Below are 17629 nucleotides of genomic sequence, written 5' to 3'. Positions count from 1 at the left end.
TACATCAGAATGGTTGCAGTTGAAATGGGACATCTAATAAAAGGTAAATACAGAGATGAAGTGCCACCACACCTACAAACGTCTTTTGTAAACAGTCATCGTCTATCTGCAGCACTTCATTAACTGATGGCAACAAGTTCAAGTTCTCTGAACCTCAGGGACATAAAATATAAAATGTTAGACATGTGAATGAGCAAAAACATTAACACCTTGTATGCTCACCAAGGCTGCATTTATTTGAAAAAAAAAACCACTGTAAAACTGTAATATTGTGAAATAGTTTCAATTTAAAATGACTATTTTCTCTTTCAATACATTTTAAAAATTAATTTATTATTTATGCATCCTTGCTCAATAAATGTATTAATTTTTGTTTTAAAAAACAAAATTATGCATAACTATTTTCAGCAACAATTTTAAGACATCCTGGCAGATCAAAATTTTTTGCATGGTGTTTCACAAAAACATCCTTCTCTGACACGTATTTCAGGTCAATCCTTGTGTCACACAAGCATGACGGGTTTGAAATGTTTCGTTCTAGTCTAGTTTATCAGGTACATTAATAATTTTAAATGTGTTATCTGAGATCACACTGTACAAGTACTTTGCATTGGCTCTCCACAGGGGCAAAGCTCAATCTGGCCATACATCACAGAAAGCTTCTGAATGAAATGACCCAAGATTAATTACACATGACGGCAACAGTCCTAATCGCACACTATTGTCTATCACACAAATGTTATCCGAGGTTGGTAACAATACGTTTAATCCACAAGTGAACTATAAAGGCTAATGACTCAACTTTATTCGCTTTACGAAGCAGAGAAACATGACAGCAGGAACATAGCTAAGTGTGAAGCAACATGAAAGTCTGAGAGGCGGAGGCTTTATCATTCTCGATTCTCAACCTGTCAGACCGGTGGGACAGCTATCAACCAATCTATGCCAAGGACAACCAATTCCCCAGTCTCAACCAAAGCACTTTAACTTTACACTCAAAGCCAGGTGCAACACCACAGTCTCTGATCTGAAAGAGAAGAATAATCATGCTGACCAATGTATTCCTGCAAATATCCACACCTTTTAATTCAGCCGGTTCTTTATTAACCAACCTGCTAATAATACAACCATTTGGCGGGTCACATAATGGTATTCACAGGTCAAGTAACTTAGTTTAACAGTTAGAGCCCGAGACAGAATCATTTAGAAACTATATATATGTATGTGTGACCCTGGACAACAAAACCATATGGGTCATATGGGTCAGTTTTTTAATTTAAGCTTTATCTGAAAGCTGAATAAATATGTTTTCTATGACATATAGTTTGTTAGGATAGGACAATATTTGGCCGAGACACAACTATTGGAAAATCTTGAATCTGAGGGTGCAAAAAAATAAAAAATAAAGATATATATTATATTATATAGAAAAATCACCTTTGCTGTCACCTTTTTTTTTGGTGCAACCAACAAAATAATTGAGGTAAATGCACTTAAAACACTTGAAAGAATCAGTATGAGACAGTTTGTTCACAGTACAGGACAGATATTTGCTTTACAGCTGCTGATCGAAGAAACCAGAGAGTTAACAACACATTCTCTGTTCTTTCATTCAGTAAGGTGTAGTTTCATGATAGTGCGGGCAACAGTGGGGAACAAGGTCAGGACTAGGTGTTAGTTTCGTTTTAGCCTGAACGTTATTTATTAGTTAGCTGGACAACAGTCAAAACGCAATAGACGACATTAAACAACAGATTAATCTGCAAACAGACAGTAAGTACCCCATTACAAAAACATATGTTAAGTTCATACAGGGCTGTAAGTTAGAATTCATTGGTTGTGTCTCAACACTTACTGAGCTTCCTAGCTAGACAGTATTTGTAGGTTTAACATGAATATATGAATATTTGCTCGCTATCGAAAGAGTTCAGTACGTTTTGAGACACATCCATAGAGTCGGAGAGTGGAAACACCTGTGGCCGGGCAGCAGTCGACGGGCCCGGGCAGGACTCACCTGATTCACCGCGGCCTGATGTCCCGGCACTGTCCACGATTCAAGCGGGTTTTGCTCAATTATCCTGAGGTGAAGAGAAAACCCACACCGGGCGGTGAAGAAGAGCAGGCTCGAATTGTGTTTACCTCGCCTTCGAGGTCTGTGTATGGACACAGTGGTTGAGGATTATCAGTGAAGTGTTTCCTGCTGCGCTCACTGCTGATTTGCGCTCTGGCTCCTCCCTGAAAAAAACGCCTTCCGGGACAATTCAGCGCGCGGCCAGCAGGGAGCGCGCACGCTAAAGAACTCATTAGATACACTGTGAAACCAAACACCTTCAACATTTCTCACATTATCACAGTTTATTCGCTATCGTTTAGAAAATGGCGATAAAATATGACAAGAACTCATATTCATCTTGATTATAACTTTGATTGAAAAGGTATGTTATGGATTACAATCAACCAAAAATTCATACAACTGTTAGTATGACAATATTTACAGTACAATCAATACTTTGTTGACCATTTACCAAGCAATGTCTAATTTTGTTCAATCTGTGGAGTCAAAAAGGTCGCATTAGCAATTAAAGAAAAACACTTAAGCAAAAATTTGGTCTCAAATTGTACTGGTAGTCCATTATATGAAGAATTTTTGGGTATAATATGTCACAGTTTACTTTATTTTGCTGTTCTCACTTACATAAATGAACTATAGTGTCACCCTCTAGTAAAAAAAAAATTAACAATTGTATCTAGTGTCTGAATAATTTTTTGTTTGACTCTAGGTAGTACACATCATACTTGTTAAGTTATGCTGTAATAAAATTTAGTGGTTTTAAATAAATATAAAAAAATAATTGTATATAAAATACTGTATTACATTCGCAAAAGTCTAAATAAAATCACCACTGAGAATAAGGGGGAAATTCAAAAAAGCTTAAATAATATTTAAACTAAATTATTAAAAATATTACTAATGTCATAAAACGCTCTTCGTCTTCACAGTGCAATTTTTATTTTTTTTTTTGGAAATTTCATTATTTACATTATATAAATGTATGCAATGCTTATGCTTACTGTACAGTATGTATATATATAAACAAAACAATAAAACACTCTTCATCTTCACATTATTTATTTTAATATATTAAAATTTCGTACTTTATTATTTTAATATTTCTTGATAATTTACTCACCCCCAAGTTATCCAAGATGTTCATGTCTGTCTTTCTTTAGTCGTAAAAAAAATAGGCTTTTGAGGAAAACATTCCAGGATTTTTCTCCATATGGTGGACTTCAATGGTGGCCAACAGGTCCAAACTGCAGTTTCAATGTAGCTTCAAAGGGCTCTACACAATCCCAGCCGAGGAATAAAGGTCTTATTTAGCAAAACAATCTGCCATTTTCTAAGAAAAATACAAATTTCTATACTTTATACTTTAATTTAACCACAAATGCTCGTCTTGCAGTAGCTCGACCTCACGCGTTACATATTCACGCACACTTGACGTAGGCAAAAGTACCAACTCAGTGATTACAAAGCAAACAGGCAATGTCAGAGGATTTTGAAGTTGGAGGAGAAAATGAGATGGAGTTTTTCACCCTACCCTACCTTATGTACATTGCAGTGCAAATGCAATACAAGTATTTGTGGTTACAAAGTATATACATTAAAAAAAAAAAAAAAAAAAAAAAAAGACCTATCGTTTCGCTAGATAAGACCCTTATTCATCTGCTGGGATCATGTAGAGCCCTTTTAAGCTGCACTGAAACTGCAGTTTGGACCTTCATCCTACTGGTTACCATTAAAGTCCACTATATGGAGAAAATTCCTGGAATGTTTTCCTCAAAAACATTAATTTCTTTTCGACTGAAGAAAGAAAGACATGAACATCTTGGATGACATGGGGGTGAGTACATTATCAGGAAATTTTCATTCTGGAAGTGAACTTCTCCTTTAAGTCAATAAAAGCGAACAACTTCTTTGTTACATAAATCATCTTTATTGAAAATGTTCATCGTTAATCATTGTGGGAATTGGGTTTCTCAATGCAAGACTGTACAGAAAGTACAGATTGAGTATATATATACATATATTCTGATTAGTGTATACTGATTAGTCATAAAAATGTTTATCACAGTAAATTTTAAGTCATTTGAAAAAAAAATAAAAATCACTGATCTAACACTGGTTAAAAATCATAGACTGAGAGCATGAGCTCCTTCTGATGGAGTAGTTATGAAGAAAGTTGGAGATCCATGATATTTCTCCTGTAAAGAAACAGAAAAGTATTAATATCTTGGCCTGAATTCCTGTCTAATACTTGTTGGCTTAATTCACAGACAATATCATGGAAAATACAAGAGCAGGTACTCCGTTAGAAATTCTAAAGAAATAATCAACATCCAGAATATTCAGTTCAGACGTTTCTTTTACATAAAGTATCTTAAACTTGTAAAAACCTGAATGCGTTTGACTGCTTTCTCCGTGGCATGAGCCTGAAGCAAAGTAACTGTGCATCCACCGAATCCTCCCCCTGTCATCCGACTCCCAAACACTCCATCCACCTCAAGTGCTGCCGCCACCAGCTCATCCAATTCTGGACAACTGACCTCGTAATTATCCCTAAGACAAACAATATTACCCCCATGCCAAGAATGCATAATTAAAAGCCATTTATCTGATATTTAACCCCATCTATTCAATAAATGGGTTAAGCAAACAACCTCTCAGACACTGAAATGCACTTCTAATCCTGGGATGTTTAAAAGGAGTTGACTTCTGTACGTCTTCCAACATGATAATCTTGCTTCGATTATAGATGTTTACCTAAGAGAATTGTGGCTCTCCACCATCAGCCTCCCAAACTCTCTGTAATCCCCTTTCTTGAGTGCCTCGGCAGCTTGGGCTGTACGTTCAATCTCCTCGATCACATGACGTGCCCGACGGTACGTCACACTGTCCAATCGATCCTTAGCAGCTATGAATAAATTCAGATTTTATCAAAATATGTATATTTTATTTTTAAATGACCTTAATTAAAAGACTTACCGTCCAAATCTTGCAAAGTAGCCTCTCTTAGACTTTTCTTTCCCAAAATGGCTGCTGCCTCCTCACATTGTTTTCGCCTGGTGGGATACTCGCTTCCTGTGAGCGCATGTCTAACGTTGGAATTAGTGATCAGGATTACAAGTCCAGGGTCAGCCAAAGGGACAGCAGTGGCCTCCAAAGACCTAAAAAGATTATATTTTATTAATAACTGTTTTCATATTATATTTGCATATACAGTTGAGGTCAAAAGTTTACATACACCTTACAGAATCTGCAAAATGTTAATTATTTTACCAAAATAAGAGGGATCATACAAAATGCATGTTATTTTTTGTTTAGTTTTGACCTGAATAAGATATTTCACATAAAAGATGTCTACATATAACCCACAAAAGAAAATAATAGTGAAATTTATAAAAATGACCCTGTTCAAAAGTTTACATATAATTGATTCTTAATACTATGTTGTTACTTGAATGATCCATAGCTGTTTTTTTATTTAGTGATAGTTGTTCAACTGCTCACTGTTCTTTAGAAAAATCCTTCAGGTCCCACAAATTCTGTTTTTTCAGCATTTTTATGTATTTGAACCCTTTCCAACAATGACTGTATGATTTTGAGATCCATCTTTTAACACTAAGGACAACTGAGGGACTCATATGCAACTATTACAGAAGGTTCAAATGCTCACTGATGCTACAGATGGAAAAACTATGCAGCCGGGGGGGTGAAAACTTTTGAACAGAATGAAGTGTACATTTTTCTTATTTTGCCTAAATATCTTTTTTTTTTTTTTTGTAGTACCGCCATTCAGAAGCTACAGAAGATACTTACATGTTTCCCAGAAGACAAAATAAGTTACATTTACCCTGACATTCAAATTCCAAAAGTTTTCACCCCCAGCTCTTAATGCATTGTGTTTCCATCTGGAGCATCAGTGAGCATTTTTTCTGAGCAGTTTAACTGTTCAGGACAAACAAGGGACTCGTGAACAACTATCACTAAACAAAAAAACACAGCTGTGGATCATTCAGGTAACAACACAGTATTAAGAATCATGTGTATGTAGACTTTTGAACAACGTCATTTTTATCAATTCAACTATTATTTTCTCTTGTGGACTATATGTAAACATATTTTATGTGCAATATCTTATTCAGGTCAGTACTAAATAAAAAATAACATGCATTTTGTATGATCCCGCTTATTTTTGTAAAATATTGAACATTTTGCAGAATCTGCAAATGTAAACTTTTGACCTGAACTCTACAAATTAGTAACTAAGCATAACTGATTATTCCTAATCTGACAGAAGAATTTGAAGTGGAAAATCTAATTACCGACAGTCAATGAGCAAAGCGTGGCCCTCTTTACCCAAAACGGACACAAACTGGTCCATAATGCCACAGGGCACAGCAGCATGAGTGTGTTCAGCCTGCTGACAGGCCACTGCCTTCGCTACCTGATCCCCATCATCTGTGGAGAGCCAGAAAACAGTAGAAGGTTAGATCTTGGTTTTACTACCAGACCAAAACTTCTTAAAATAAGTGTGACAGACAGACAGAAATTTTTACCTGGACACAACTGCTGCAGGAAGGTGTACGTAGCCACTTCAAGTGAAGCTGAGCTGGAGAGTCCGCCTCCTAGTGGCACACTACTGGTTATTACAGCTCTGAAGCCAGGAATGGGCTGAGCTGTGGAAACAGAATACATGCATGAGATTAATACGTACTCCATTCGAAGCACATATTCAATCTATATTTACTTTTAGAGTACGACAACAGTGAACATGTGCTCAGCAATTATTCTGTAAGTACTGCAAGTATGGTTATTGGAAATGATGCATTAAAAAAGTTAGTCCACAGATGAGTTCTCGAGCATGGGTCCCTAGGGTCACATTTCGTGCTAGAGGCAGACTAAATGTACACTTCCTCATTACTTCCCTTTTTTTGCCAGATAGGCAAAAATGATAGCAAAAGATTACCTCTGTAGTGCTGTACAACTCCCTTTACATAATTGGCCCAGTTTGGCTGCCCTCTTAAAAGTGGGGTCAGTTCATTTGGGAGATCAAAGTCAACCACCCTGGGCTCATCGGCAGCTTCAGTCAGAGTTACAACACAGCACTTTTGGCCAGAGATTTTCCTGCCCACTATGACGGTCACCATCGGCAAAGCCTGTAATCATTCAAACAAACATTATAACAGATTGTCAGTGCATAATTGGAGCATGTTTTCATTTGAGAAGAGAATCTGTTCCCATCATTAATTCCTATTTATAAAGACAGATGAGAATGAGTAAACTGAACACGTTTGCAATCTGTTGCAATAGAAAATATCATCAAGGATGTGAAAGGACAATCCATCCATTGTTCAGATATCAGTTCTGCAAGATATAGCATTTTGCATACCGGACAAAGAAACATTAAGTCATAAAATTGACATAACACTGATTAAGACTGATTTATTTACGGGAATCAGATCTTTCAAATGGTTTGACAGGATCAAAATAATAATAATAATAATAATAATAATAATAATGTAGCTTATTTTATGATATGATGTCATCACAACGTCATCAGAAACTTCAAAACGAGCTTTTTTAAATAAAGGTGTTGCAACTTCATGTGCTCTGGTCATTTATGGCTACTATAATTTTATAATTATCATATGCCTTTAAACTATAGAATACCAAAATTAAATAATTTATTAAATCGGTTTCGTGACTAAAAAGGTATTTTTTTCATGTTTTACTAAAATGCAATTTGTCATAAGTCGTAAACTATACGTTTTAGAAACAATCCTTATTCTTGACGGTCAATTCCTTGATTCTCGGTTCAATAATGAGTTATTGGCTTGAGAACTTGACGTGTTAATTAATCCAATTCGTGAAGAAATCGTCAGAATTGTTTTGTGAATCTTTTCATCTGATTCATTTATAAGATTCGATTCGAAAGAACGAATCGAGCTCGAATCAAAATCGCTACATTGCGTCAAAAGAATGCGGTCAACATGCCACCACAAAAGTATTTTACAACATATTACATATTTTACAACATATTAATAACATGGGATAATAATGGGATTTAATAGTGTAAATATGTGTCTTTATCCTAAAATTAATTACATTTATTATCTTGACTGAAAAAGTTTTTTTTTTTTTTTTAAATGTCATAAGTTCTAAACATAGTTACTATAAGTTTTAGCAACACTCCTTATACTCAAATCCTTGATTATCGGTTTAACTAATGAATTACTGGCTCGAGAACTGGACGGATCAATTAATACGCATCGCGAAGAAATGGTTCAGAACTGTTGTGAGTCGTTTCAATTGGTTCATTTCTAAAATTCGATTCGATATAACGAATCGAGCACGAATCAAATATCGTTACTGAGCGTCAAAAGAATGAGGTAAATGTGACATCTCAAAATTATTTTACAACCTATTACATTTTTTTAACATATTAATAACATTTTTTAACTTTAACAGCACTTCCTGATTAATGGAATTTAATAGTGCCAAAAAGTGTCATTAAAAAAGTTGAAAAAGGTTTTTTCAATTTTAGTCCTAAATTTCCAAGTCCTAAATATAGTTCCTTTACGTTTTAGCAACATACTCAAATCCTTGATTCTCGGTCAACATTGGCTCGAGAACTAGACTGAATAATTAATCCAATTCGTACAGAAATCGTTCAGTTTTGTGAATCGTTTCAAATGATTCATTTATAAGATTCGACTCGAAAGAACGATTCGAGCACGAATCAAATATCACTACTTTGCGTCAAAAGAATGCCGTAAACACGCCCCCACAAATTTATTTTACAACATATTACATATTTTACAACATATTTATTACATTTCTAAATGAACTTTACCAGCACTTGCTGACTAATGGGATTTAAGTGTCAAAAAAGAGTCATTACCATTGGCAGGACAAATCCTTCATTATAATCTGTGTGTTCTCCGATTAAATTCACACGTCCTGGAGCACAAACTGCAACATTTGCATCATCTCCGTCAAACGTTTCCCGGTACACACGACGAGCTTCAGAGACTAAATCCGCAACATTTTTAATTTGACAAATGTTGGCCATTGTGGCGTAATGTTGCAGTTACTTCACAAAAATAATAAGTGTTCGACAGATTAATAGTAGCTGTAGACATGCAGCTTAAATCACCGACCGACTCATTTACAGAGGCCAATGAAAAAAGCTGAATAAAATTAATTTAATCTATTAAGTTTATGTAAAGGAACAGAAACCAGTAACTCAGATACTTCCTACACATACAAGGATCCTGATTGGTGCCAAAAGTCATGTGACACGTTTCACAACATGCTGCAGTGTGTCAAGGTCTTGCTCAAATATAGTGACTAAATAACAAAAAGGTGAATATCAGTTACATTATCATTACAGACTCGTTTTACAGATCGAATTATAACAAGTGCATAGACATATAAATACAAAACAGCAAAACGAAAATTAAATAATTATGTTAGGAATAAAAATATTAGAAAAGCTTCATTTTAAAGACATGCAATGAGGGTAATGTTATGCATTTACGAATAAAATGTTTATTTCAGCTTTATTGTATTAAATATGATTGTCAGTACTATTTCTTAATAAAATGCTTATTTACGATACCTTAAGCACTTAAATAACCCAGTGTGCTAGAGTAAATTATTTGGATTTGTTGGCTTGACTTCTGTGCTTTGTGATTAAAATCTATTAAATTGTCATTGTTTCATCTTTAAAGTATATCAAAGCAGACAATTTCAATAGTTTAGAAACAAAATAAATTTAATTGTCAGAAATCAAAACACACACAACATAGATATGTATTAGATATAAAATCCTACAAAACACTTTATTAACACTTTTCACAGCCTCCTGTAAATAGCTTATTTGACACTTTTCTCCTACAGTAACAATTACAACCAAAAAGATCACATTTAATTTTTGGACATAATCCATAAAATATATTTACATTTAAAATTTATAGCAGGATCTCTACAAATGCAGCTCTAAGGTTCTGTAATTAAACCTTCTTTAAATGATCAAATAACTGATACAGTAAAAAATAGTTTGTTGGATATAAGTGCATATAAGTACAGTATATGTATAAAACTTTGCATACAACTCTCCACAAGAAGTTCTAAAAATACTAAACATGAACATTCATTCATTTCTTCAGTAGCAAAAATGCAGCAAACACCATGTATCAATCATTTTATTTGAATTCATACAAATAATGAATTCTCTGAGCTACGGATCATTTCCTTCTCCATCTGTAGTATCTTTTAATACTGCTGACCCCTTAGCTGTCTTTGAGGTCTTGGCTTTGGCAGGCTTGAGAGCTTTTTCACTTTTTTCTTTGAGTTCAGTCTCCTCCATTTCCTCTGTGCTGATATTCTTGTCCACTTTCACCTTGCGAAGCTTCTGCTTTCCCTTCACAGGTGCAGAGAAGGTGAGTGAGGCTTTATTAAATTCTAAAGGAAAGATCCCAACGTCTCCATCAAAGCGGTTCTTGGCCACCTGAAGGGACCTGCGGCCTGGACACGTCACCAGCTTCTTCTCCTGAAGGATGAGCACGTTATCTGCCTCCTGACTGGCCTGTAATTGTAAAAACTTATGCATTAGACTTTTTATAGACAAATACATTATATTTGATTTCTTTATAGATAGAAACAAAGCATGTAGGGATGTGCATCTTCATAACTGAGGCCAATGCAATATGCATCTTGATACATGCGATATGATTCACCCGTATTACAATGCAGTGCAATTTGTTTTTGATTTGATTAAACACAACGTGATTCAACGTAATAAGATGTGATTGGAAAAAAATATGATGCTATGCAATTCAATATGGTACAGATAGTTCGCTTTTATTTCTTTTGTTCAGACAGACAGCCATGTTAATCTATATTTTATGTGCCTCGGTCTCCGTAGTGTTGTGATACATCACATTCACATAGCAGCTGTGGGGATGAGAGAAGAGAAACAATCTACATATAAAATACTGGTCACAAATTGTCGGTCACCTTCTAAATAATAAAAGTATAGCACATCAACTAACAATTATATAGGCGTATAAATAAATTGTTTTTTACATTTTTTGCAAAATGTTAATTATTTTACCAAAATAAGAGGGATCATACAAAATGCATGTTATTGTTTATTTAGTACTGACCTGAATAAGTTATTTCACATAAAAGATGTTTACATATAGTCCACAAGAGAAAATAATAGTTGAATTTATGAAAACGACCCTGTTCGAAAGTCTACACACACATGATTCTGAATACTGTGTTGTTACCTGAATTATCCACAGATGTGTTTTTTTTTTTATTTAGTGATAGTTGTTTATGAGTCCCTTGTTTGTCCTGAACAGTAAAACTACCTGCTGTTTTTCAGAAAAATCCTTCAGGTCTCACAGATTTTCTTGGATTTTCAGCATTTTTGTGTATTTGAACCCTTTCCAGCAATGACTGTATGATTTTGAGATCCATCTTTTCACACGGAGGACAACTGAGGGACTCATATGCAACTATTACAGAAGGTTCAAACACTCACTGATGCTCCAGAAGGAAAAACGATACATTAAGAGCCGGGGGTGAAAACTTTTGAACAGAATAATGTGTACATATTTTTTCATTCAGTACTGCCCTTCAGAGGCTACAAAAGATAGTTACATCTTTCCCAGAAGACAAAATAAGTTACATTTACCCTGATCTTCAAATCCCAAAAGTTTTCACCCCCTGGCTCTTAATGCATTGTTTTCCTTCTGAAGCATCAGTGAGCGTTTGAACCTTCTGTAAGAGCTGCATGAGTCCCTCATTTGTCCTCAGTGTCAAAAGATGAATCTCCAAATCATAGAGTCATTGTTGGAAAGGGTTCGAATACACAAAAATGCTGGAGAACCAAAGCATTTGTGGGACCTGAAGGATTTTTCTGAAGAACAGCGGGCAGTTTAACTGTTCAGGCAAGGGACTCAAAAACAACTATCACTAAACACAAAAAAACACAGCTGTGGATCATTCAGGTAACAACACAGTTTTAAAAATCAAGGGGATGTAAACTTTTGGTCTTTTTTTTTTTTCATAAATTCAACTATTATTTTCTCTTGTGGGCTATATGTAAACATCTTTTATGTGAAATATTCAGGTCGAATAAACAATAAATCAACTTAATGTTAATAATTAACATTTTGCAAATTTCTGAAAATTTTTGACTTCAACTGTATTGATGCAAATATGTTAGAAACTATACTTGTATCCATTGCACTTTTTTTTTTAATTGATGCATTGCGACGCTAACTTTTATGCAGATGCATCCATGCGAATCGCTGAATCTTACCATCCCTAATGTACATGTGAAAATCTTAGCAGGTTTACAGCTAAGGAATAAACATGGACATAGTCTGTATCTACCAACCTTGGCTGTGCCAAAGATGGATGCTGTCTGCAGTTCTTTATCATCCTCTTCTTTTCGAGGGTGGATAATTAAAGTCACATGACAGCAGCTGTTTGTGGCAAACTTCCTGAAAGCTCCAATGATGTGGTCCTGTACTGCGAACCTGAGAAAATGAGAAAAAAATACTTTTAGAATAATTCTTTACAAAGATAAATAAATAGGTTGATAGATTACTTTTTAAGCAATTTTAAGCAAACTTACAACAAATAACTGATCACTAAGCATTACTAGACAAATAATTATTGACTACAAAATTGCCATGACTATTCAAGATTACATAATTTTATATTTTTCCAATCCTAGAACTTACAGTTTTGAAATTCCCCAATATTTCCAGGTTTTCAGGACCTGTTAAATAAATAGCATACTTTAATTGTTATCTTACTTGTCCACAGACAGGTTCTCCTGGCCCATCATAAACTGGAGGTTGTCAATGATCACATGACTGATGTCATACAGGTAAACAGCGTGTTGCATGGTATCCAAAACAGTCCTGTGCAAGAAAAAAGTGCAGTTCATATTTAAAGATCATAGGAAAAATTGGTTCCTCTGCAAAGGGCAATTATATATATATATATATATATATATATATACATTTTTTTGTATGTAAAACCTCACAAATGCCCTACATTAAATAAAAAACATCACATGATTGAAGACTAAATGAAAAATTATACCTATTTACAATCAAAAAGGAATGGCAATGATTTACTTAATGTTCTGCTGTCCATGGAAGGTCATAAAGTAGAGTGGCAAGTCCTCAAACTTGTCAGCCCACATGTCATATTGATCCAGGTTCTCCTCCAGCCTTTGCTTAGCAAACTGGGTCAGCATAATTTTGGCCAGACGCACATTGTTGATTTCAAAGCTGCCCCATAATGTGTTGACACCATGCATGCATAGATCTAGGGCAAACTCGCTGATGAAGGTGGTCTTTCCACTGCCTGTTGGACCTGCATATACAAATATACGCATAAGAAACATAAAACTATTATATTAACTATTTTTATTTAATTTTTATGCACATATTTATATTGGTGCTTTTTTTATATTATTATTTAATATCTTTTATTTATTTACTATAATACATAATGCAATTAGGAAAAGCAAAGCTATACAGTATATAAACACTGCCATTCAAAAGTTTGGGATCAGTCTCTAATGCTCATCAAAGTTCCATTTATTTAATCAAAAATATAGAAAAAAAGTAATATTTATTGTATATATGTATATATTGTATATATGTTACAAAATATTTCAGTTTTAAATAAATGCAGTTCTTTTTAATGTTTTATTCATCACAGCTTCCAAAAAAATATGAAGCAGCACAACTGTTTCCAACATTGATAATAAATCAGCATATTAGAGTGATTTCTGAAGGATCATGTGACACTGAAGACTGGAGTAATGATGCTGAAAATTCAGCTTTGCATCACATAAATAAATTCTATTTTAAAGTATATTTAAATAGAAAACCACTATTTTAAATTGCAATAATATATCACAATATTACAGTTTTTTCTGTATTTTGAATCAAATAAATGCAGCCTTGGTGAAAAATGAAAATGATTAAAATATTACTGATCCCAAACTTTTAAACGGCAACGTAAACATATATGTCTGTACCTGTAAAAACTGTCAGCTCCCCCTTGCGATGACCTTTAAGGATACGATTAAGCTCTGGGAATCGAGACCACGGTATTCCAGCCACCTGCTCCACATTAGCCAGTTCCCCATACACGTCCTCCCTGAGCTGCTTGAAGGACACAATGGACTTGTGGGCAGCAGGGATGGAAGCCTTGACAATTCGCGCCAAGTTTCTGCCCTGGGCCAGTGCCTCACTGGGACATGGCTGAAAGTCCCCTGGCCGGATAAGAGAAGAGCGCTTCAGTCCAAGTTTCCTGGAGAATATTTTTGAGGCTTCCCAGGAGCGTATATCTCCTCCCAGCCACAGTGTGACTTTCTTGAACTGCTCCAGATAAGGCAGGAGAATCGGCGGCAGACAGCTTACGCCACGTGGCAAGGCCAAAGACGGAAGACCGGTAGCCTGACTCACCGCCATGCTGTCTATCTCACGTCCCGTGAGCACAACCTCAGCGTCCTTCCGTCCTATCAAAGGCAGGCCGAAGAGGTTATGGTAGCTAGAGATTTTAGGAACCGTAGCTTCAGTGTAGACGACACGTCCGTCACCTTTCGTAGCAGCAGAAAGCAATTTAACACCTCGGAGGACCAAATCACGACCGCTAAACCATGGAAACACTAAACTCTTGGTAGGCTTGAAGAATCTAACCCCAAATTTCTTCAGTGTGGCATTGGTGAGTTTACTAATTTGAAACATGGTTTTAACAAGCTGCGCTTCTTCATCCAGGAGGTCTGAGAGTGGCACAGAGCTGCTCCATATTCGTTGCACCTCCTTCATCTCCATCTCTCTTTCTTCTTGCTCCTCCATGCTCTCAGGAAACCCCAGCAGCACGTTAGGACTGATAGAGGTCTGATTTTCATTCAACATCACCTCAATGCAATCCTGGAGGTCCTCCCAACTCCCCTCCACTAAAGTCTCCTTACACAGAAACTGTCCGGTGGTTTTATCGATGAATAGCGAGTAACTCTCTTTTCCAGATCCTTCGGGTGAAGGTTCCAGGAAAATACTAGGAGCATGTAAGCAGCTGTAGCCATCATAGAAAGGGATATCTTTTGAACGAAGATACTGCTTTATATCAGTCACTGTTAGGGGCTGGGTAGGGAAATCGATGATAGACTTGACATCTTTTCTTAATGTTCTGCAGAAATATAAGGCAACCGCAGGTCTTATTCGGTTTTCAAAACAATACCAAGTTGGTGGTCTAAAAGAACGCTGCAAGACTGGATTGACGCAGGGCTGGTAAAATGATAGATATCTCCAGAGAGGAAGATAAGAGGGTTTACAAGGAATACAGCCTGTCCCCTGCAAGAGACAGCCTGCACCCCTGAGAAACCTGCTCTTCCACATTTGCAGTTAATTCAGCACATCAGACCTGCAATAATCACAGAAAATTTGCACAGTTACAATATGCAGTTTAAAAATGTGACACTGAACTTGTCATAAACATGGGTCTTTTGTGTTATGCAGTATTTTTTAAACTTTTAAAAATCAGTGCACTTTTGTGTAAACCCTATAAAACCAACTGTATCATATTTGATATGTAAATTTCTAAGGTCTCCAGACTATCAACATGACGAAAACTGTTGTTACATGTCTTCTGTTGTCTGATTTATAGTTATACTTTCTATCAAGTGGTGAAAATACAAGGTACCCATGTCATGATGTTTCTTTACTGTAAAAATAAGCATAATTTTTATATTTTTAGTAATATTACAGGATGAACACTTACTGAAGTGACCGAAGCCACTTTATTTACTTGATTATTGAGGAACATTTATTTGTACATCTCTTAATCATTATTGTATTGCATTGCAATACAAAAACAAAGTAATGAAATTATTTACCTGTTACCTTTTCTGTGATATTATGATGTAAAAAAAAATGCAATATTTTAATGATAAATTCCAATATTGTACGATATGTATGATAGGGATGCAAATGAAAATGTACAGTGTAACAGAAATTACCAATCAAAAGTTTTCGAACAGTAAAATTTGTAATGTTTTTAGTCTCTTCTGCTAACCAAGCCTGCATTTATTTGATCCAAAGTACAGCAAAACAGTATGATTTTGAAATATTTTTACTATTTAAAATAACTGTTTATAAATTTATTCCTTTCAAAGCTGAATTTATAGCATCATTACTCCAGTCACATGATCCTTCAGATCCTTCATCTATTCTAATATTCTGATTTCCTGTCCAAAAAACTATTATTATTATTATTATTATTATTATGTTGAAAACAGCTGAGTAGATTTTTTCAGGTTTCTTTGATAAATAGAAAGTTCAAAGGAACAGTATTCATGTGAAATAGAAATCTTTTGTAGCATTATAAATGTCTTTATTGTTACTTTTGATCATTTTAAAGCATCCTTGCTAAATAAAAGTATTAATTTCTATAATTTCTTTCCCAGAAAATTAAATGGTACAGTGTGTAATGTTACAAAAGCCTTTTGTTTCAGATTGTTTTAAATATTGATAATAATAATAATAATAATAATAATAATAATAATAATAATAATAATAATAATAATAAATGTTTCTTGGACAGTAAATCAGCATATTAGAATTATTTCTGAAGGATTATGTGACACTGAAGACTGGAGTAATAATGTTGAAAATTTAGCTTTGATCAGAGGAATAAATTACATTTTAAAATAGAAATTACATTTAAAATAAAAAGCCATTCTTTTAAATAGTAAAAATGTTTCACAATATTACTGTTTTTGCTGTATTTTGGATCAAATAAATGCATGCTTGGTGAGCAGAAGATAATTATTTAAATTATTAAATTATAAAGTATTTAAAAAAACATTACAAATCTTACTGTTCAAAAACTTTTGACTGGTAGTGCATCAATCATTAATACACTACATAATGTATAACAGGTCATAAGTAGATTAAACAGTAGCAAATGCATTTAGATATTTGTATATATATTCATATAAGAATGTACATGAACTACTTAAGTATTATAATGTTTCCTACGAATTCATTACTAAATGTTAATAATAAAGCGTCACCAAAAATAACTGTACACTGTCTATGCATGACCCTTACCATTATTACTCAAGCATATTGTACGTGTATCTATAACATTAATAAAATCATTGAAGAAAAACTGTGAACTGAGAAACATATATACCGTAAACATTTGAAATTCCATATTGTAAACATACATAAACTTACTAATCTGTAAAGAAGCGCGCCAAACTGTTATCATGTGTCTGCACGTCCTACTGACCATGAGGTCCGCACTCCAAAATACTTCCGTGTGAAACACGAAACGCTTGTCGTAGTCTGTCAAGACTAAGACAATTAGACCGTGTAGCCACAAATCAAAATAATCATATATTTATATATAATTAACCTGTCTCATATTCAAATGTCCTTACATAACTTCCTGACTGTTCCTGACAAAACTGTACTGCAGGCACTTCTAATGCGCAGCTTCTATTTCCACCCGGTC

General features: G+C 34.7%; 3 protein-coding genes across 5 annotated transcripts in view; all 3 read right to left on the bottom strand.

The window, feature by feature from the left end:
* llgl2 (LLGL scribble cell polarity complex component 2) overlaps nt 1-2221 on the bottom strand; it is a 34033-nt gene extending 31812 nt beyond the window's left edge. For both annotated transcript variants that reach the window (XM_051124377.1, XM_051124378.1), the window contains exon 1: nt 2015-2221. The gene's annotated coding sequence lies outside the window, so the exon portion shown is untranslated. The remainder of the gene's footprint in view (nt 1-2014) is intronic.
* Nucleotides 2222-3991: 1770 nt separating this feature from the next.
* Nucleotides 3992-9343, bottom strand: galk1 (galactokinase 1). The gene is made up of 8 exons (XM_051123617.1): nt 8967-9343; nt 7032-7221; nt 6622-6741; nt 6388-6523; nt 5048-5229; nt 4826-4976; nt 4459-4621; nt 3992-4266 (listed from the first exon to the last, which is right to left on the bottom strand). Exons 1-8 carry the CDS (start codon nt 9135-9137, stop codon nt 4195-4197), a joined length of 1185 nt encoding a protein of 394 aa, XP_050979574.1. The 5' UTR covers nt 9138-9343; the 3' UTR covers nt 3992-4194.
* A 511-nt stretch (nt 9344-9854) lies between these two features.
* Nucleotides 9855-17507, bottom strand: twnk (twinkle mtDNA helicase). Of its 2 annotated transcripts, none has more exons than XM_051124883.1 (6): nt 17350-17507; nt 14145-15532; nt 13231-13471; nt 12904-13011; nt 12480-12621; nt 9855-10655 (listed from the first exon to the last, which is right to left on the bottom strand). In XM_051124883.1, exons 2-6 carry the CDS (start codon nt 15505-15507, stop codon nt 10308-10310), a joined length of 2202 nt encoding a protein of 733 aa, XP_050980840.1. In that variant the 5' UTR covers nt 15508-15532; nt 17350-17507; the 3' UTR covers nt 9855-10307. The 2 variants fall into 2 exon arrangements, with proteins under 2 accessions (XP_050980840.1, XP_050980841.1); XM_051124884.1 differs by having other exon boundaries at nt 17340-17423.
* Between the last annotated feature and the right edge of the window lie 122 nt (nt 17508-17629).

The sequence above is a fragment of the Labeo rohita genome, chromosome 12 (assembly GCF_022985175.1).
Source record: "Labeo rohita strain BAU-BD-2019 chromosome 12, IGBB_LRoh.1.0, whole genome shotgun sequence".
Lineage (NCBI taxonomy): Eukaryota > Metazoa > Chordata > Actinopteri > Cypriniformes > Cyprinidae > Labeo > Labeo rohita.
Note: the sequence above shows the minus strand (reverse complement) of the source record. Positions and strands in the feature narration are given on the sequence as shown.

Bases quoted from the DNA above. Each gene is read 5' to 3' on its own strand.
- twnk (XM_051124883.1), bottom strand. From the start codon at position 15,507: ATGTGGAAGAGCAGGTTTCTCAGGGGTGCAGGCTGTCTCTTGCAGGGG. The intron at 12,622-12,903 runs GTAAGATAACAA...TCATTTTCTCAG, and splicing joins GAGAACCTGTCTGTGGACAA to GTTCGCAGTACAGGACCACA. The intron at 10,656-12,479 runs GTTGGTAGATAC...TTACAATTACAG, and splicing joins CCATCTTTGGCACAGCCAAG to GCCAGTCAGGAGGCAGATAA.
- galk1 (XM_051123617.1), bottom strand. From the start codon at position 9,137: ATGGCCAACATTTGTCAAATTAAAAATGTTGCGGATTTAGTCTCTGAA. The intron at 7,222-8,966 runs GTAATGACTCTT...GAATGATTACAG, and splicing joins AAGGATTTGTCCTGCCAATG to GCTTTGCCGATGGTGACCGT. The intron at 6,524-6,621 runs GTAAAAATTTCT...GGCTCTCCACAG, and splicing joins CCTGCAGCAGTTGTGTCCAG to ATGATGGGGATCAGGTAGCG.